Here is a 21,878-nt window from a genome sequence, read left to right as displayed (position 1 = left end):
TGTATTGTGTAGATCAAATGTCTGTCAGATAGATTGGATTAGTATAGGACATAATGTGTGCTTTATTCATCACATTTCTATCTGCAACATGCTGTTCCAGATACAGGCCTGCCATTAGTTGAAGGCAGCAAATCCAATAGTTACTGAATTGTAGTCACTTCTTAAGATCTGTATTCAAATATGTTTTTAATGTAGTCGCTTTCTGAGATCTGTATTCAAATATATGTCTTTTTTTAAGTAGTTGCTTTTCAGATCTGTATTCAAATAGTTGTAGTCACCTCAAATGTAGCTATTGGTTACTTTCCAACAAGCGTATTTAAAACTATAGTTATCCCAGGTCTGGTGTATAGCACACGACTGACCTCTATTTCTATCTGATGCCTATATACTCTGGTTGGCATGACAGTCAGTCTATGTGCGAACCGACAGGCGACACATATGGTCCCATACGCATCTTTAATTTACCTGACTGATTATCTCCTAGTGTTGAACTTTGAACCTGTACACCCAATGACCTCTTCGTGTCTGTCTGTTGGCCTGGACATTGATCAGGTTGATGATAAATCGGTTACTCCTCTGTTGTTGTATGAGTGTCACAAAGAGGCCATCATGTCACAGTGTCCTTGGGCATTAATTGTTATTGTGGCAATGTGACAATGACATGGTGAAAAACACTAGATAGGGAGAAATGCTAGATACTGTGAAGCATAATGAATTCAAGTTGCTCTCTCTTTCTTTGTCATCTGCAGAGAAGAAAGCAGAGCAAGCAGCTGCCAGCCCAGGTGAGTGATTGTGACACAGTGAATCTGTGGGCTTTGGGCCAATCAGAGCTCTGTATCTCTCTGCTCTTATCTCCTCTAGTCCTAATGGGGCTTTATCAGACAGAGTACACCTCTCGTAGTGCCCTTTCAGTGCTCTACTGATCTCTCAGTGCTCTACTGATCTCTCAGTGCTCTACTGATCTCTCAGTGCTCTACTGATCTCTCAGTGCTCTAGTAACAAGCACACTTCTTTAAAGGTGTTCTAACCTTATCCACTCCCTATCACTATACTTAACTGAAAGGGAGTGCCAGGTGTTAGGGGTTAGGACAGTACATTTGACCTCATACTGAGCGGGGAGGTACTGATGTGCTCTGGGCAGAACAGGGATTATGTGGATTCTCTTGTCCATCCTAGAGAGTGTCAGAAAGACTAGAGTACCTGCTAGATTGTGGGTTTTGACTGTGTCACATTCTCTCTCTCGCTCTCCCTCTCTGTCTCGCTCAATCACACCCACTGTCTCTCTCTCTGTCATTCCTCTCTCCAGTGGTGTGTTACGTAGCAGACCGTAATGAGTTGAGGCATCGTGTGATCCAGTGGCTGCAGACTGAGGTGGTCCCAGACGGCTGGTTTGTCAAGGGCTCCAATTTTACCGACATCCTGCTCAAATACTTCAAGGTGTGTGTGTCTGTCTGTGTGTGTGTGTGTGTGTTCCAGTTGTGATATTGGTTCTATGAAGTCCAAAACTATGGACCACATGTAAAAAATGTTACAAAATAGTAAGCAGTTTTTACCTCTCACATACAGTGCATTCAGAAAGTACCCCTTGACTTTTCCCACATTTTGTTACGTTACATTCAGAAATTGATTCAATAAAAAACAATTTCCTCATCAACCTACACACAATACCCCATATATAAATGTAAAAAAAACAGCAGAAATACCTCATTTACATAAGTATTCAGACCCTTTGCTATGAGACTCGAATATGAGCTCAGGTGAGTCCTGTTTCCATTGATCATCCTTGAGATGTTTCTACAACTTGATTGGAATCCACCTGTGGTAAATTAAATTGATTGAACATGATTTGGAAAGGCACACCTGTCTATATAAGGTTCCACAGTTTGACAGTGCATGTCAGAGCAAAAACCAAGCCATGAGGTCGAAGGAATTGTCCATAGAGCGCTGAGACAGGAATGTGTTAAGGCACAGATCTGGGGAAGGGTACCAAAATATTTCTGCTGCATTGAATGTCCCCAAGAACACAGTGGCCTCCATCATTCTTAAATGGAAGAAGTTTGGAACAGCCGAGACTCTTCCTAGAGCTGGCCACCCGGCCAAACTGAGCAATCGGGGCAGTAGGGCCTTAGTCAGGGAGGTGACCAAGAACTCGATGGTCACTCTGACAGAGCTCCAGAGTTCCTCTGTGGAGATGGGCGAACCCACAAATCAGGCCTTTATGGTAGAGTAACCAGACAGAAGCCACTCCTCAGTAAAAGGCACATGACAGCCCACTTGGAGTTTGCCAAAAGGCACCTAAAGGACTCTCAGACCATGAGAAACAAGATTCTCTGGTCTGATGAAACCAAGGTTGATTCCTTTGACCTGAATGCCAAGCTTCTCGTCAGGAGGAAACCTGGCACCATCCCTGCGGTGAAGCATGGTGGTGGCAGCATCATGCTGTGGGGATGTTTTTCAGAGACGGGGACTGAGAGTTGTTTGGAGGACTTTAGGGCCCAGAAGTCTGTTTTAGCATGGACAACACCATTGAATACTTTTTTTTAAGTAGTCAACTTGATGGGACTTCCTATGGGTTAAGGAAGGATCACAGGAGGAATTAGCCAATTAATTATACTCATGAGTAAACATTCCATAACTCTATATGGCAGTATATCACCAACCTTGGCTTTATACCTGTTCAAACAACACACTCCAGGTGGCAGTATGCACCCTTACAGTTTGTTTACCAACCAGAAGTAGTAGAATAAGAATATGGAGATGGCCTCAATGGCGCTGTCCGTGCTCTCACAGACGCCATAATAGGACAGATTCAACGTTGCGATCTCTATATAACTCTGTGATTTATTCCCCCACTAGTTACAGTTTCTTCCACACACATGAAAACATGAGAGAGATTCATTCGAAATCAAAAGACCATTATTCTCGTGTCTCTTCCAATCTCCTCTATGTGCCTTGTGTCTGAGAGTTTCATTAACTCAAAGTGCTGTACAGAAACCCAGCCTAAAACCCCAAACAGCAAGCAATGCAGGTGTAGAAGCACGGTGGCTAGGAAAAACTCCCTAGAAAGGCCAAGACCTAGGAAGAAACCTAGAGAGGAACCAGGGTATGACAAGTGGCCAGTCCTCTTCTGGCTGTGCCGGGTGGAGATTATAACAGAACATGGCCAAGATGTTCAAATGTTCATAAATGACCAGCATGGTCAAATAATGATAATCACAGTAGTTGTCGAGGGTGCAGCAAGTCAGCACCTCAGGAGTAAATGTCAGTTGGCTTTTCATAGCTGATCATTAAGAGTATCTCTACCGCTCCTGCTGTCTCTAGAGAGTTGAAAACAGCACGTCTGGGACAGGTAGCACGTCCGGTGAACAGGTCAGGATTCCATAGCCGCAGGCAGAACAGTTGAAACTGGAGCAGAAGCACGGTCAGGTGGACTGGGGACAGCAAGGAGTCCTCATGCCAGGTAGTCCTGAGGCATGGTCCTAGGGCTCAGGTCCTCCAAGAGAGAGAAAGAAAGAAAGAGAGAATTAGAGAGAGCATACTTAAATTCACACAGGACACCGGATAAGACAGGAGAAGTACTCCAGATATAACAAACTGACCCTAGCCCCCCAACACAAACTACTGAAGCATAAATTCTGGAGGCTGAGACAGGAGGGGTCAGGAGACACTGTGGCCCCATCCGATGATACCCCCGGACAGGGCCGAACAGGCAGGATATAACCCCACCCACTTTGCCAAAGCACAGCCCCCACACCACTAGAGGGATATCTTCAACCACCAACTTACCATCCTGAGACAAGTCCGAGTATAGCCCACAAAGATCTCCGCCACGGCACAACCCAAGGTGGGGTGCCAACCCGGACAGGAAGATCACATCAGTGACTCAACCCACTCAAGTGACACACCCCTCCCAGGGACGGCATGGAAGAAGACCAGTAAGCCAGTGACTCAGCCCCTGTAATAGGGTTAGAGGCAAAGAATCCCAGTGGAGAGAGGGGAACCAGCCATGCAGAGACAGCAAGGGCGGTTCGTTGCTCCAGAGCCTTTCCGTTCACCTTCAAGCTCCTGGGCCAGACTACACTCAATCATATGACCCACTGAAGAGATGAGTCTTCAGTAAAGACTTAAAGGTTGAGACAGAGTCTGCGTCTCTCACATAGGTAGGCAGACCATTCCATAAAAATGGAGCTCTATAGGAGAAAGCCCTGCCTCCAGCTGTTTGCTTAGAAATTCTAGGGACAATTAGGAGGCCTGCGCCTTATGGCCGTAGCGTATGAGTAGGTATGTACGGCAGGACCAAATCAGAGAGATAGGTAGGAGAAAGCCCATGTAATGCTTTGTAGGTTAGCAGTAAAACCTTGAAATCAGCCCTTGCCTTAACAGGAAGCCAGTGTAGGGAGGCTAGCACTGGAGTAGTATGATCAATTGTTTTGGTTCTAGTCAGGATTCTAGCAGCCATATTTAGCACTAACTGAAGTTTATTTAGTGCTTTATCCAGGTAGCCGGAAAGTAGAGCATTGCAGTAGTCTAACCTAGAAGTAACAAAAGCATGGATAAATTTTTCTGCATAATTTTTGGACAGAAAGTTTCTGATTTTTGCAATGTTACATAGATTGAAAAAAGCTGTCCTTGAAACAGTCTTGATATGTTCGTCAAAAGAGATATCAGGGAGGGCGGAGCTAGCATGTTGGAGTGAACGGCTGTGCGTGAGAGGCTCCTGCAACTTTTTTGCGAAATATTCTAATTTAACCTACTTTATGGCACTTTTTACAACAAACGTTTCTTTCTAATACAAGATTGTAACTTTTTATATGAAAATGCAGAGTAATAAGCGACCAAAGGACAATAAATCCACAGCGGAGGCCTACTCCCCACTAAACAACGAGACAGACATGGCGGGAGGCACCTGCAACAACGTGACACTTACAGAACTTACCCGGGCTTTGGGGGAGCTATGTGTTGCTATAGCTGAGGATCTTAAGGCCACTATTGCTGAACTGGACACCAAAATCGAGAGCATCATTCGAACGGTCGCTTCGCATGGCCAGAGTATTGTGAACCTTGAGAAAGCTTCTGAATTCAACGCTGGTAGGATCGACGAGTTAGAGAAGCTATGCACGTCATTGCAGGATAGTGTGCAGAAGCTTTCTGTGAAAGTGGTGGACCTGGAGGGCCGATCCAGACGTAATAACCTTCGCGTTGTTGGTCTGGCAGAGGGGGTAGAGGCGGGCTCTCGCCCCACCGACTTCTTCGCCAAGCTATTGAAGGATGCAATGGGATCGGATGTTTTGGATTCGGATCCCCAGCTGGACCGTGCACATCGCTCCCTTGTCCCAGTGCCTGGACCGGGCCAACATCCTCGCCCAGTAATCATCTGTTGTCACAGTTTCAAGACCAAGGACCTTATCCTGCGTGAAGCTCGAATGAGGGGCAACCTGTCACATAAAGGGCATCCATTCCGTGTATATGAGGATTATGCGCCCGATGTGGCAAAGCATCGCGCCTACTACAGAGATGTTATGACCAAACTCTACAAACTCCATCTTCGCCCAGCCTTACTCTTCCCTGCAAGACTAAGAATTACCCCGCCTTCCGGTGAGAAGATTTGGCTCTCCTCGGTTTTGGACGCAGAGAAGTTTATCCGGGGATATACACCAATCCCCCGTACAGATTAGAGTGCCTTGTCATTGCGTGTTAGGGCCTGCCCATGGACTCGAATCCATACTATACCATATTGGGTGAAACTGTATTAAACAGGCTCAACAAGGGCTACCGAACATGGATGGCGGTCAGAGCTCTCATTTAACGTTAAATTCACTTTCATCCCGGCTGTGCTCAGAGCGATGCATATTTTTACTTCCAGGTTTGATCACTGACACCTTCGGACGGATATACTTATATTCCCCCACTTTTGTTGTGTTTCGTTATTTATTTTACAATCCTTACATTATTCTTACTACCATACCATTTATTTATTGCTTGCAGGGGACTGGGGGTGATGGTTGGGAAGGGGCAGACGCAGACACCTGGTTAGCAAGTTGATGTTTTGTGCCGTTCTGCCTTTGGCTAGCCTTGGGCCGCTCTCCCGACTAGAGTCCCACCAGCCCTCTGTAGTGCTTATATGGCTGTGTAGGTGTGAGTACATATAATTACTATTACTAGAGTTCCACCAGCCCTCTGTAGTGCTTATATGGCTGTGTAGGTGTGCGTACATATAATTACTATTTGTACTTTATTACTATTTTCTCTTAGCATTTTAGTATTATGTATGTGTATATTTTAAATCAGTGTAGATTGTTATACTGGGGTATGCATGTTTGTATGTGTATATGTGCATATGGATGTATATACATATTCTTTAAATATATATTTTTATATGTGATTTTTTTTGTGTGGGTATGTATGTATGTATGTGTGTATGTGTGTGTGTGTGTGTGTGTGTATGTGTGTATGTGTATATATATGTATGTATGTGTATGTGTGTATGCATGTGTGTATGTGTATGTATGTATATATATATATATATATTTTTTTTTTTAATGTTTAATGGGGGGAACGTTTAATTTAGCAAATCCTTGTTCCGATGTCCTGACCCACAGTATGTAAAGGTACGGCTGACTATGTCGGTTGCGGATGGTTTATTTTTTGACCAGGAGTGCTTAGCAATATAATCTTGAGGCTATATCTTGCTTATCTCTGGGATTGACCCAGGATGACGCTTAAATGCGCAATATGTTTAAGTTGCAACATATTTAGGTTTATTAGATGCCAACTGAACACTTTATTCGCGGGAGCCTCCTCAGTTCATATGTTAGTAGAAGTTCTAGGATAGTGAGAGGTGAACGTATAGTTGGGATTTTATTTTTGTTTTTCCTCTTGTTCGAGGTCGCGCCGTGCTTTTTTGGCATCGGCCAGACAATGTGTTTATTATTTTTATTTTTCCTTTTTTTACTCCTGCTTGTGCATGCCTGTTAAATAGGGGGGGGGGGGGGGTAAGTGTTGGGGAAATTAGGGGAACAGGGTGGGAAGTAAAGGTGCTTGCAGGGTGGGAGGGGTGGGTTGGATACTGCTCGGGTGTAGATGCTACATATGCTGATCTTGATGGTTTGGTGCGCTTTCTTAACTTTTTATCAAGTTACATGGTATGCAGGCCACCATAGGAACTACAAACGAGAGGAAGGCGGGGCTTACAATCACTTCCTGGAATGTCAAGGGTTTAAAGGAACCAATTAAGAGGGGCAAGGTCCTAGCCCACCTGAAAGCACTCTCGTCTGATATTATATTTTTGCAAGAAACCCATCTGAAGAATAACTCTCATAGCAGACTTAAGTGTAGGTGGGTGGGGCAAGTGTATCACTCTAACTTCTCTGCCAAAACGAGAGGCACAGCGATTCTGGTACGGAAAGGAATTCCCTTTCTACATAAAACCACCCTTGCGGATAAAGAGGGTCGGTATGTGATCGTAATAGGAGAAATCCACTCTACCTCAGTAACTCTACTAAATATCTATGGGCCAAACATTGATAACCCCTCTTTTTTCAAAAGAGTCCTTGCCCTGATTCCAGATATCTCCCATACTAACCTGGTCATTGGAGGGGACCTTAACTGTGTGCTAGACCAGTATTTGGATAGATCCTCTACCTGGCGAACCCCTACCTCCTATTCAAGCGAATTCTTGAATACCTACATAAAAAATTCAAACTGATTTGATATATGGAGGATGGCTAACCCTACGGGTAGGGAATACTCCTTTTACTCTCATGTTCACAAGGTTTATACTCGAATTGACTACTTTTTGTTGGATGCTAGACTACTCCCCTATACCTGTAATGTGAGGTATCATGATATTATAATCTCGGACCACAGTCCACTCACCTTCTCCCTGAGATTGGGTGACATTGTACCAAATGAGAGGGTCTGGAGGTTGAATCCTCAGCTCCTCACAGAACCAACATTCTGTGAATATCTTAAAGACCAAATTACATTTTTCTTTGATACCAACGACAACACAGAGACCTCCCCAGCATTATTGTGGGAAACACTGAAGGCTTATCTGAGAGGCTGTATCATCTCCTTTCAGGCTGCCAGGAGTAGGCGAAACAGAGGAAAACTGGAAGAACTGGAGGGACAAATTCACTTACTGGATAGGGAGAATGCTAGCCATCCATCTATGGAGAAACATTTAAAAAATGACCTCTTTAAAATTTGAATATAATCAGATTCTCTCAGCTAAAATTGCTAAATCTTTTCTCTATGCCAAGCAAAAATATTTTGAGTTTGGTGACAAACCACACAAATTACTCGCCAGACAACTTCGAAAAAATGTGGGTGACCGAATGATTCACAAAGTTAAATCTGCATCTAAGGGAATTACTCTCTTCCCCCAAAGACATAAATGACAGATTCCGGCAGTTTTATGAGACTCTATATACATCTAAAGCGGATCCTAACCCCTTAATTATGCAAACATTTTTGGAGGACTGTAATCTTCCTGCCCTGAACCAGGAAGATTCTAACTTCCTGAATAAGGAAATATCTCTTGATGAAATCCGAGAAACAATTAAATCTCTAAAGAGTGGCAAGACCCCGGGCCCAGATGGATACCCTGGTGAATTCTATAAAACATTCAGCAACATGCTCTCTCCCTACCTGCACAAAATGTTGGTTCAGGCCAATGAGGATGGAGCTCTCCCTTCTACTTTGGACGAAGCGTTCATTCCAGTTATACATAAGAAGGGTAAAGATCCAGAAGAGGTAGGGTCATACAGACCAATATCTCTCCTTAATACAGACCAAAAGACTTTAGCAAAAACTCTGGCTAACAGGCTTAGCACTTTAATTGGCAAATTGGTCCATTCGGATCAGACCGGCTTTATCGCTAACAGAAACTCATTCTTCAATCTCAGGCGCCTCTTCAATATTATGTATTCTCAGAGGTTACCCAACGTGGACCTTGCCGTCATATCTCTTGACGCCGAAAAGGCCTTTGACCAAGTTGAGTGGCCCTATCTATTCAAGGTCCTACAGAAATGTAATATTGGAGATGAGTTCATAAATTGGAATCAGCTTTTATATAGGAACCCCTGTGCCTGAATATTCACTAACCAATCATTGTCGCCCCGATTTAACCTTGTCAGGGGGACAAGGCAGGTTTGTGTGCTGTCGCCTATGCTCTTCGCCCTAATTATCGAACCCCTGGCTCAGACGATTAGATCTCATGCAGCAATACACGGCTATAATACTAAAGATACTCTAAATAAGATTTCCCTATACGCAGATGACATCCTCCTCTATGTAGCAGAACCCCAGGCTAGTATCCCAGCTATTCTGGGGGGGGGGGAATAAGTGGGGGGGCATCTTCCCTCTTTCTTTCTACGTGTCCTTGTTTTGTATGTCGTGTTTTGTATTATTTGTTTTTCATCCAGGGCTCTGGGTCTTGTTGTTCCTGAATGCGCTTTTATGTTTAGATAAGAATTGTATACCTGTCTTGTATACCTATACACCATTCTTGTGTGTGTTTAATAAAAAAAATTATTTTATTTTATATATATATATATATATATATATATATAATAAAAAGAGATATCAGGGTCCAGAGTAACGCCAAGGTCCTTCACAGTTTTATTTGAGTCGACTGTACAAACATTAAGATTAATTGTCAGATTCAACAGAAGATCTCTTTGTTTCTTGGGACCTAGAACAAGCATCTAGGTTTTGTCCGAGTTTAAAAGTAGAAAGTTTGCAGCCATCCACTGCCTTATGTCTGAAACATAGACTTCTAGCGAGGGCAATTTTGGGGCTTCACCATGTTTCATTGACATTTACAGCTGTGTGTCATCCGCATAGCAGTGAAAGTTAACATTATGTTTTCTTTCATTATATATACATTATATATAAAATAATATATATAGGGAAAACAATAGTGGTCCTAAAACGAATCTTGAGGAACACCAAAATTTACAGTTGATTTGTCAGAGGACAAACCATTCACAGAGACAAACTGATATCTTTCCGACAGATAAGATCTAAACCAGGCCAGAACTTGTCCGTGTAGATCAATTTGGGTTTCCAATATCGCCAAAAGAATGTGGTGATCGATGGTATCAAAAGCAGCACTAAGGTCTAGGAGCACGAGGACAGATTCAGAGCCTCGGTCTGATGCCATTAAAAAGTAATTTACCACTTTCACAAGTGCAGTCTCAGTGCTATGATGGGGTCTAAAACCAGACTGAAGCATTTCGTATATATTGTTTTTCTTCAGGAAGGCAGTGAGTTGCTGCGCAACAGCCTTTTCTAAATATTTGAGAGGAATGGAAGATTCAATATAGGCCGACACTTTTTTATATTTTCTGGATCAAGGTTTGGCTTTTTCAAGAGAGGCTTTATTACTGCCACTTTTAGTGAGTTTGGTACACATCCAGTGGGTAGAGAGCCGTTTATTATGTTCAACATAGGAGGAACAAGCACAGGAAGCAGCTCTTTCAGTAGTTTAGTTGGAATAGGGTCCAGTATGCAGCTTGAAGGTTTAGAGGCCATGATTATTTTCATCTTTGTGTCAAGAGATATAGTACTAAAACACTTGAGTGTCTCTCTTGATCCTAGGTCCTGGCAGAGTTGTGCAGACTCAGGACAACTGAGCTTTGGAGGAATTCGCAGATTTAAAGAGGAGTCCGTAATTTGCTTTCTAATAATCATGATCTTTTCCTCAAAGAAGTTCATGAATTTATTACTGCTGAAGGGAAAGCCATCCTCACTTGGGGAATGCTGCTTTTGAGTTAGCTTTGTGACAGTATCAAAAATAAATTTAGGATTGTTCTTATTTTCCTCAATTAAATTGGAAAAATAGGATGATCAAGCAGCAGTGAGGACTCTTCGATACTGCACGGTACTGTCTTTCCAAGCTAGTCGGAAGACTTCCAGTTTGGTGTGGCGCCATTTCCATTCCAATTTTCTGGAACCTTGCTTCAGAGCTCAGGTATTTTCTGTAAATCAGGGAGCTAGTTTCTTATCAGAAATGTTTTTAGTTTTTAGGGGTGCAACTGCATCTAGGGTATTGCGCAAGGTTCAATTGAGTTCCTCAGTTAGGTGGTTAACTGATTTTTGTCCACTGACGTCCTTGGGTAAGCAGAGGGATTCTGGAAGGGCATCAAGGAATCGTTGTGTTGTCTATGAATTTATAGAACGACTTTTGATGCTCCTTGGTTGGGGTCTGAGCAGATTATTTGTTGCAATTGCAAACGTAATAAAATGGTGGTCCGATAGTCCAGGATTATGAGGAAAAACATTAAGATCCGCAACATTTATTCCATGGGACAAAACTCGGTCCAGAGTATGACTGTGACAGTGAGTAGGTCCAGAGACATCTTGTACAAAACCCACTTAGTCGATGATGGCTCCGAAACCCTTTTGGAGTGGGTCTGTGGACTTTTCCATGTGAATATTAAAGTCACCAAAAATTATAATATTATCTGCTATGACTACAAGGTCCGATAGGAATTCAGGGAACTCAATGAGGAACGCTGTATATGGCCCAGGAGGCCTGTAAACAGTAGCTATAAAAAGTGATTGAGTAGGCTGCATAGATTTCATGACTAGAAGCTCAAAAGACGAAAACTTCATATTTATTTTGTAAATTGAAATGTGCTATCGTAAATGTTAGCAACACCTCCGCCTTTGCGGGATGCACAGGGGATATGGTCACTAGTGTAACCAGGAGTTGAGGCCTCATTTAACACAGTAAATTCATCAGGCTTAAGCCATGTTTCAGTCAGGCCAATCACATCAAGATTATGATCAGTGATTAGTTAATTGACTATAACTGCCTTTGAAGTGAGGGATCTAACTTTAAGTAGTCCTATTTTGAGATGTGAGGTATCACGATCTTTTTCAATAATGGCAGGAATGGAGGAGGTCTTTATCCTAGTGGGATTGCTTAGGCGAACACCGCCATTTTTAGTTTTGCCCAACCTAGGTCGAGGCACAGACACAGTCTCAATGGGGATAGCTGAGCTGACTACACTGACTGTGCTAGTGGCAGACTCCACTAAGCTGGCAGGCTGGCTAACAGCCTGCTGCCTGGCCTGCACTCTATTTCATTGTGGAGCTAGAGGAGTTAGAGCCCTGGTAGATAAGATGAGAGCACCCCTCCAGCTAGGATGGAGTCCGTCACTCCTCAGCAGGCCAGGCTTGGTCCCAGAAAGAGGGCCAATTATCTACAAATTATATATTTTGGGAGGGGTAGAAAACAGTTTTCAACCAGCGATTGAGTTGTGAGACTCTGCTGTAGAGCTCATCACTCCCCCTAACTGGGAGGGGGCCAGAGACAATTACTCGATGCCGACACATCTTTCTAGCTGATTTACACGCTGAAGCTATGTTGCGCTTGGTGACCTCTGACTGTTTCATCCTAACATCGTTGGTGCCGACGTGGATAACAATATCTCTATACTCTCTACACTCGCCAGTTTTAGCTTTAGCCAGCACCATCTTCAGATTAGCCTTAATGTCGGTAGCCCTGCCCCCTGATAAACAGTGTATGATCGCTGGATGATTAGTTTGAAGTCTAATACTGCGGGTAATGGAGTCGCCAATGACTAGGGTTTTCAATTTGTCAGAGCTAATGGTGGGAAGCTTCGGCGTCTCAGACCCCGTAACGGGAGGAGTAGAGACAAGAGAAGGCTCGGCCTCAGACTCCGACTCGCTGCTTAATGGGGAAAACCGGTTGAAAGTTTCTGTCGGCTGAATGAGCGACACCGATTGAGCATTCCTACAGCATTTCCCTCCAGAAGCCATGAGAAAGTTGTCCGGCTGCGGGGACCGTGCGAGGGGATTTATACTAACGTTACTATCTGTACTTACTGGTGGCACAGACGCTGTTTCCTTTCCTACACTGAAATGACCCTTGCCTAACGATTGCGTCTGAAGCTGGGCTTGCAGCACAGCTACCCTGCCGATTCTCCTATATATTATGAGTACAGCGACTGCAATTAGAAGTTGGAGGTCCTGACGAACCACGTCCAGATAAAGCGTCCGGAGTGAAAAAGTTTAATGATAAAAAGTTGAGTGAGGGAAAAACTAAAAATATAAACAATAATTAAAAAGTAAAAACCGTAAAGTTGTCAGGTAGCAAAGTCAGGTTGGCAACAAAACGCACAGCCACACGTAAAATGGAGGCTTTAGTATAGTCCCACATACCACCACATCTACGCACTAAAGATATAATGGAGACTTTAAGTTTCCCTCCACCGCAATATAGAGGTTCAACCTGGGGGACCCCCGTGGGGAAACCCCCGTGGATTAAAGACCATATCTATTTCCAAGGCAACATGTCCCTGCATCCAAACCCCTCAATCCCCTTATCTGGCAGGGCCATCGCACCCCTCCCCCTCTCTTTCTGGAGACTGTCTCACTTTCTCTCCCTATTCACCATGTCTGTCTGTCAATCTTTATAGAATAGAACTCTATAGCTGTTATAGAGTTCCATTTCCATTTGTCCCCCCTCTCTCTGGATTAGCAGACTAGAAGCAGGTGTTTTATCAGTTAAAGGGAGATATTGTTAGAGAGTGATTGATAGAGAAACTCTTCTCTCCTCCTACTAACTCTGTGTGTGTGTGTGTGTGTGTGTGTGTGTGTGTGTGTGTGTGTGTGTGTGTGTGTGTGTGTGTGTGTGTGTGTGTGTGTGCGTGCGTGCGTGCGCGTGTACACAGAACTACGACAATGGTGACTCCACGCTGGACTCCTCAGAGCTCCTCAAGTTCATCCAACATAATGACTCCAACGTGGACATGCAGTCATACGCAGACCAAGAGAGCAACAGGCTGCTCAGGTCAGTGTGCGTGTGTGAGTGAGTGTGTACTTGCGTGCTATTTCATCTTTAAAAAGCTTATCTATTTCTGGTGTAGTGTTTATGAAAACCTCTACAGTATCTATATCTTATCCTCAGCTGTACAGTAGAGGGCTTCTGAGGAGCTGGTGCTATATTAAGCCCTACTTTCCCTCTCTCTGAGCCTTAAACCCTGTGTGACCCAGTCTAAACTGTACCGGGGGCCTCCTGTGGCTATTACCCTCACAGACATCTGTTCTGTGCATTATCAGAGCCTGGGTTTCCACTGTGCTGCTCACTGGAGCAGTGCTGCAATGCTTCTTCAGGTTTGGAGAAAATAAACTGATTAAATAAGCCGCTTATATTGCCCACACATGAGTAGGCCCCTGAGTAATTCCTGGCCATGTGACTTGACTAGGGAAAACTCTTGGCCTTGCAAATGAAGGATGGATACACTGTAAAAACAAATGTATTTGTTTCAACTAATTATTGTTAAGTAACTGGTGTCACTGGTGTCACATCCTTTTAGTTTACTCAACTTTTTTGGTCCAAATGCTACCTGGAAAAAATAAAAAATTGTTGGGCCAAACTTAGCTCCAACTTGAGAAAACGTAGGCAAAATCCAGTCAATTTAAAATGTGTTTTTTCAAGTTGTCACATATGTTCATTCAACTATAAATTGTTATTTTTCAAACTAAAAAAGTTTGTGCAACTGGTTACACACACAAACAATGCTTTTAACTTACATATTTGACATTTGTGATTACATTGTGCATTGATACAGTCATTATTATTCAACATGTCTTCACCTGGGATTTGAATTCGCAACCTCTTGGTTCATGGCATTCTGATCTTCCTGCTATGTCTCCACGTCTGGGTCATTTATAAGTTAATCTGATTATTCTCTCATCATTGATTTGATTTACTTATTTCAGCAATTGTAGTTTTTTCTGTGTAGTTGTCTGTTGTTGGCGCATATTATTCTGTTTTAATGTTAGTCCTGAATCACTATGATAAATAAAATAGTTTTTATTGAGTGTACTTTTAACAAAGCTGAGATTTTACTTTGAAGTGCAAAGTGTAGCAATACAGGTAAAATCAGTCTTCGACACAGACATGGTGGCCTACCAGGAAGACTGGAATGCCGTGAAACCAAGAGGTTGTGAATTCAAATCTCAAGTGAGGACATGTTGAATCGTAATTACTGTATAAGAGAATATGCACAATGTTAATGTGTGTCAAATATTGTATGTTAAAAACATTGTGTGTGTGACCAGTTGCACAGCCATTTATTGTTAAGATGCCCAAATACAAATTTTTAGTTGAATGAACATAAATTATGAGACCATTTCTGAGCAAAGACATCATTTTGTAACGGCTGTTTGAAGAAGAGGACCGAGGTGCAGCATGGTATGTGTTCATGATTTTTAATAAAACTGAACACTAGAACAAAAAAGAACAAAGTGGCACAAACTAACCAGTTCTGTCTGGTGCAGACATACAAAACAGAAAATAACTACCCACAAAACCCATGTGGGCAAGAGCTACCTAAGTATGGTTCCCAATCAGAGACAACGATAGACAGCTGTCCCTGATTGAGAACCATACCTGGCCAAAAACAAAGAAATACAAAAACATAGAAAAAAGAACATAGAATGCCCACCCTAGTCACACCCTGGCCTCTCTATGGCCAGGGTGTGACACATCTTAAGTAGATGTTTTTTTTCTTAAGTTGGAGCTAAATTTGAGGCAACTTTTTGAGATGGTTAAGGTAACACTTGAACTGAACATTTGAGTAAACAAAAAAAAAAATTGTGGAACCAGTTACTTAATAATAATAAGTTGAAACAACAGATTTGTTTACAGTGTAGGAAGATTCTCTATGCAAAATCAGCCACTAACTTTTTTATCAGTCAGAAGCTATGCCCAATAACCATCTCAACAGCTATACATAACTATGAGTACAGGCAGTGGATGTGAACTTGTGTGTGTGTTTCTTTGTCCTGTTCCCAGAAGCCTGTGTGTGGACGCCCTGTTCGAGCTGTCAGATGAGAACGCTGACTGGAAGCTTAGCTTCGATGAGTTCCTCAACTGCCTGAAGCCTGGCTTCAACCCACCCGAGAAGAGTGAGCTCATAGACACATGACCTTTGACCCCATTACTCTATGATGACAACATTGCACACTACTGCTGACATCACATGTTTTTTTCTCAGTTCATTACACAAATACCTCTATATCAACCTCTCCAATACATGCAGTAAATTGCAGTATGCATTTAAAGTGCATGGGATTTACATTATGTTAATCAAAATAGCAAACTTATTCACCACAACCACAAGCATATCTACTGTAACTCACCCTAACATTCTTGAAATTCATTGAAGCAAAACAGCTAAATATGATTTATTTACAGACAAGATCATTTTTCCTCAGTCTGTTGTACTGTACTGAGTTGAGCAGAGGCTGTGAACCTGTTATAACACCCTGTCCCGCAGGGACAATCAAATATTATTTTTCATAATTTTCATAAATATTTTAGTTAGCTAGCTATAGCTACTAGAAAGGAAGCTAGCATAATAAGGAAGCTAGCATAACCCATAATAGCGACCTGCACACTGTTCACCAAAAGTAATGTAAATGTTTTTATTATTCATCCAATCATGAACATATTTGGTGGTGTTGGGCCTCCCTGACACTTTGTCGGTCTATTGAGGAACGAGAAAGAATAGCTCGGTTTGAAATTAATTTGGATGTCTATGAAGGAAACATTAATTTTGGCTTACAATTACTGTATATATTTCCTTTTTTCTACATATAAATTATACATTATTTTGTGTGTAGGATGGACCTAAGAAAGTTTGAAAGACGTATATTTAATTTAACATTTACAGTGCATTTGGAAAGTATTCAGACCCCTTGACTTATTCCACATGTTGTTACGTAACAGCCTTAAAAATGTGATTTAAAAAAATCTCAGCAATCTACACACAATATCCCTTAATGACATTTTGGCAAATTGATAAAAATTATATAACAGGAATACCTTATTTATGTAAGTCTTCAGAGCCTTTGCTATAAGACTTGAAATTGAGCTCAGGTGCATCCTGTTTCCATTGATCATCCTTGAGATGTTTCTAGAACTTGATTGGACTCCACCTGTGGTAAATTAAATTGATTGGACATGATTTGGAAAGGCACACACCTGTCTATGTAAGGTTCCACAGTTGACAGTGCAAAAACCAAGCCATGAGGTTGAAGGAATTGTCCGTAGAGCTCCTGGACAGGCGTCGGTCAAGGCACAGATCTGGGGAAGGGTACCAAAACATTTCTGCAGCATTGAAGGTCCCCAACAACACAGTGGCCTCCATCATTCTTAAATGGAAGAAGTTTGGAACCACCAAGACTCTTCCTAGAGCTGGCCGCCTGGCCAAAATGAGCATTCAGGGGAATGAGCATTCAGAAGGGCCTTGGTCAGGGAGGTGACCAAGAACTCGATGGTCACTCTGACAGAGCTCCAGAGTTCCTCTGTGGAGATGGGAGAACCTTCCAGAAGGACAACCATCTCTGCAGCACTCCACCAATCAGGCCTTTATGGTAGAGTGGCCAGACGCATGCCATTCTTCAGTAAAAGGCACACAACAGTCCGCATGGAACAGTCCGCTTGGAAAAAGGCGCCTAAAGACTCTCAGACCATGAGAAACAATATTCTCTGGTCTGATGAAACCAAGATTGAACTCTTTGGCCTGAATGCCAAGTGTTATGTCTGGAGGAAACCTGGCACCATCCCTACGGTGAAGCATGGTGGTGGCAGCATCATACCTTGGGGATGTTTTTCAGTGTCAGGGACTGGGAGACTAGTCAGGATCGAGGGAAAGAAGAACGGAGCAAAGTACAGAGATCCTTGATGAAACCTGCTCCAGAGCGCTCAGGACCTCAGACTGGGGCGAAGGTTCACCTTCCAACAGGACAACGACCCTGAGCACACAAGACAACGCAGGAGTGGCTTTGGGACAAGTCTCTGAATGTTCTTGAGTGGCCCAGCCAGAGCCCGGACTTGAACCCGATTGAACCTCTCTGGAGAGACCTGAAAATAGCTGTGCAGCGACTCTCTCTATCCAACCTGACCGCTTGAGAGGATCTGCAGAGAAGAATGGAAGAAACTCCCCAAATACAGCTGTGCCCAGCTTGTAGCGTCATACCCAAGAAGACTCGAGGCTGTAATCGCTGCCAAATGTGCTTCAACACTGAGTAAAAGGTGTCTGAATACTTATGTAAATCTGATATTTCCGTTTTTATCTTTAATACATTTGCAAAAATTTCTAAACTGTTTTTGCTTTGTCATTATGGGGTATTGTGAGTATATTGATGAGGGGGAAAAACGATTTTATCCATTTTAGAATAAGGCTGTAACGTAACATAATGTGGATAAAGTTAAGGGGTCTGAATACTTTCCAAATCCACTGTATGTGTCATGCCCTGACCTTAGTTATCTTTGTTTTCTTTATTTTTGGTTAGGTCAGGGTGTGACGAGGGTGGTTTGTTAGTTTTTGTATTGTCTAGTTTTTTTTTGTATGTCTAGGGTTTTTTGTAAGGCTAGGTGTTTATGTCTATGGTTGCCTAGATTGGTTCTCATACAGAGGCAGCTGTTTATCGTTGTCTCTGATTGGGGACCATATTTAGGTAGCCATATTCCTTGGGTATTTTGTGGGTTCTTGGTCTATGTTTAGTTGCCTGTCTGCACTACGCATATTAGCTTCACGGTTCGTTTTGATAGTTTGTTCAGTGTTCTTTCTGGATGTATGTTTACCACGCTGCGCCTTGGTCTCCTCCATACCACGACCGTGACAGTATGCTATTTCAAATGGCCCAGTACAGTGTTTTAACAGAGGGCATCAGGGCTCTGTTGCTCTCTTTCTGCTGTGGACTATGTATAAACTCATCACTACTCAACTGCATTGCCATGGTCCTATTTAGACAGAATAAATTGATTTAACTTAAAAACACAGAATTGTATATCTCTTTGTTAGATGTGGGGTGTATGAGAGGCACCATATCTGCTGTACTCTATCTATTTTTAATCTGAATTCTATGTGCCCCCCCTGCAGAGTGTGCCCTGGAGGATGAGACCTATGAAGATGGGGCCGAGACACAGGTGGAGTGTAACCGCTGTGTGTGTGCCTGTGGCAACTGGGTCTGCACTGCCATGACCTGCACTGGTGAGGAAAGACACACCAGCACACCTGTATAGACACACTGACTCATCTACAAGTCATCTGAACCACATATAGCACAACAGATAAGGACTCAACACCTGTTCTTCTCTCTCTCCAATTGTTCCTGTAATTCTTTCATCCTTTGCATCTCTTTCTCAGACAAGACAGCGGTTGTCAAGGAGACCGGGGAGGCGGGGCAGGAGATGACCGAGGAGGAATGGAGTCTCCGTGTGACCGAGCTTAACAAGCACCAGGTCAGCCTGTCACCAAAGGAAACAGTTGGTCAAAGTTCAACGGACAGACCAGGCCGCTCTCCAATCTCCCCAGACAGATGGGTAGCTCTGGAATTTGTCTAGACAGAGTTATCAACTAGCTGCAATATTATTGAAAGTTTAGAACAAATGAGTTTATCACACCTGTTTCACCCCTTGAAAGATGTGTACTATAGCCCATGAGTAACTATTCTGCATATCTCACAACATTAAGGGTGGTTTGAACAGTCATGACTATGCAAATAGTGTACCTAGACCAGGGCTCTCCAAACCTGTTCTTGGAGAGCTACCCTCCAGTAGGTTTTTGCTCCATTTCCAGTTGTAACGCATCTAATATAGCTTATCAACCAGTTAATTATTAGAATCAGGTGCACTAGATTAGGGTTGGAACCCTGACCTAGACCATCAGGAGTGGGAGATATGCTTTGTCATGCCAATACAGCATGTTTAGTTGTCCTGAGAAAGAAACAGTGGCAGAGTTGTTCTTTATTGATGACTAACCTTGTACAGATCATGCGACCCATTATCGGCTGCCAAGGCAGCAACTACTTTTCCTGGGGTCCAGCAACATTAAGGAAGTTACATAATTTAAAAAACATTACAGTACATTTAACAATAGATTTCACAGCACATTAAGTGTGTGCCCTCAGGCCACTACTCTACTACCAAATATCTACAACACTGGGTAGAGGAATTTTGGGTATTGAATCTGTTACTATCTAATCAGAGCTACATGGCATACAGTATATTGCTCTTCTCATGACAATGTATAATATTCTCCTCTCACACCATCTCTCTCTCTCCCTCTACCCCCCCCCCCCTCCCTCTTTTAAACACAGGAAACAGTGGAGAAGATGAAGGTCAGCACAAAGGAGGCCTAAGAGGCCCAAAGAAGAAGGGCTTGAGAGAGAGTGCGAGAGAGTCACTCTTCCTCTATACTTGATGTACCTTGAGGCCCTGTGCTATTGCTGAATTTACTCATATGTTAAATATTATAGCTTTTTTACTGTCTTTTTGTTGATGTTTGTTAGATGCAAGGGCAGTCTGGAGTATTATTTTAGGAGTTCCTTGTGTTAAGTACTGTCTTTATTTGTGATTGTATTACTGCACCCTGCACTAGGAATGGGGCCATTTTTTACTGTTACAGTTTTCTTCTTCTTCCTATGTATACAATATAGATACAGTATGGCTCTTGTTAGTAAAATAGCAAGCAGTAATTGTTTGGAATGAGAAAGATGACAGATGTTAGGAGTGAGCTGTTGGGACAACTTTCTTCATCAAGGAAACAAAATCATCTTGAAAGTACTTCAAGATGTGTTAGAAGTGTAGAGCAAGACAATGTCAGTGACCTATTGTAGGGGAAGGTAGTGGTATGTCATACACTTGACTTTAAGCTTATTTGCTTACAGAACTGCCATGATACTACTTGACCAATGCACTTCCCCCTCTGTGACTAGCAGCATAGTTTCAGGCCTTAGTGAATCATCCCATTTAGTTAGTATGCCCTGCTTTTTGACAAATACACTTGCTCCTATGTACAATTTGTTATATGCTTGAGTTGGAGATCATGTGGTCACAATGGCTCCTGTGCTGTATTCAATCAGCGCTCTCTGGTGCTTGTTTCAGAAACATCAAAGCAATAGTCATCTAGATGTGAAACCCCAAGTAGAATATAGAATGAAAGCACCAAGCACAGAGCTGAACTGAGTACAGCAGGGAGAGAACTGAAACCAAAGCCTGATGATGACTATGATGATGAAATGCTGTACGAACCCCTCCAGGTAAAGCATTACTCTGGACCCAGCAACAACACTATACCTGTGCTTATCAAAGATCAGTTATAAGGATTAGCCTTGCTGTCAGCTAACATAACTTAGATGCATCTCTAACTCAGAGGGAATGCACCTGTCCGATAATGTGTGTGTGTGTGATGAGGGAGTGTTTTTTGAGAGAGTGTGAGCTACTAGTGTGTGGCGGTGAGTGTCATATTTGTTTTATGTTTTATTTGTCAAAATCCCACTCATCCTGAGAATTATTTGTGGTTAAATCAGTGCCTTTAACACCCAAACATAGGCCTGCAGACACACACTGTCGAGGCCTTGTGTCCAGCAAGCTTTAAACCACAATTGCAATGGGCAAGACTATAATTGGCAGAATGTTTATAGTAACCTTAGAGCTATGTGGTTTAGTCCTTGTTAAATGTTTGTGTAAAAGTTCCATAACTAGTTTGGTTAATAACTTTTTATTCTAAAAGGAATGCAGAGTGTATAAGGAGTATATATGCCAATAAAAGACAACCCATACAGTACTACAAATGTCTCAACCTGTGTGTTTATCTTTTATGTTCAAACTGTAATAAATACAAATCTTAAGACACAAAAAATAGAAAAGAATCACATTTTTGCATCAGAGCTGTCTATCTGAGAAATGTTGCTGGTGTGGTTTTCTACAGAAAATCTAGCCTACATTCCATTTGTATTGGTCCAAGAGGCAGTGTTCCAATGCCATCTGGTCCATATTGTGGCTGTAATATGATAATCCTTTTTAAACGTCACTTAACATTGCAAAC

General features: G+C 42.5%; 1 protein-coding gene across 1 annotated transcript in view; it reads left to right on the top strand.

Annotated features, from left to right (window-relative positions):
* Positions 1 to 21,620, top strand: part of LOC109870918 (follistatin-related protein 1-like) — a 62,209-nt gene extending 40,589 nt beyond the window's left edge. Inside the window, exons 5-11 of the mRNA XM_020461622.2 lie at positions 750 to 782; positions 1,307 to 1,437; positions 13,707 to 13,825; positions 15,836 to 15,948; positions 18,930 to 19,040; positions 19,197 to 19,291; positions 20,149 to 21,620. Coding sequence (XP_020317211.1) covers positions 750 to 782; positions 1,307 to 1,437; positions 13,707 to 13,825; positions 15,836 to 15,948; positions 18,930 to 19,040; positions 19,197 to 19,291; positions 20,149 to 20,190 — 644 coding nt within the window. The 3' untranslated portion in view covers positions 20,191 to 21,620. The remainder of the gene's footprint in view (positions 1 to 749; positions 783 to 1,306; positions 1,438 to 13,706; positions 13,826 to 15,835; positions 15,949 to 18,929; positions 19,041 to 19,196; positions 19,292 to 20,148) is intronic.
* Positions 21,621 to 21,878: the final 258 nt, after the last annotated feature.

This window comes from Oncorhynchus kisutch, linkage group LG26 (genome assembly GCF_002021735.2).
Source record: "Oncorhynchus kisutch isolate 150728-3 linkage group LG26, Okis_V2, whole genome shotgun sequence".
Taxonomy (NCBI): Eukaryota; Metazoa; Chordata; class Actinopteri; order Salmoniformes; family Salmonidae; genus Oncorhynchus; species Oncorhynchus kisutch.
The sequence above is the reverse complement of the archived record's forward strand: the minus strand, read 5'-3'. Positions and strand labels throughout refer to the sequence as shown.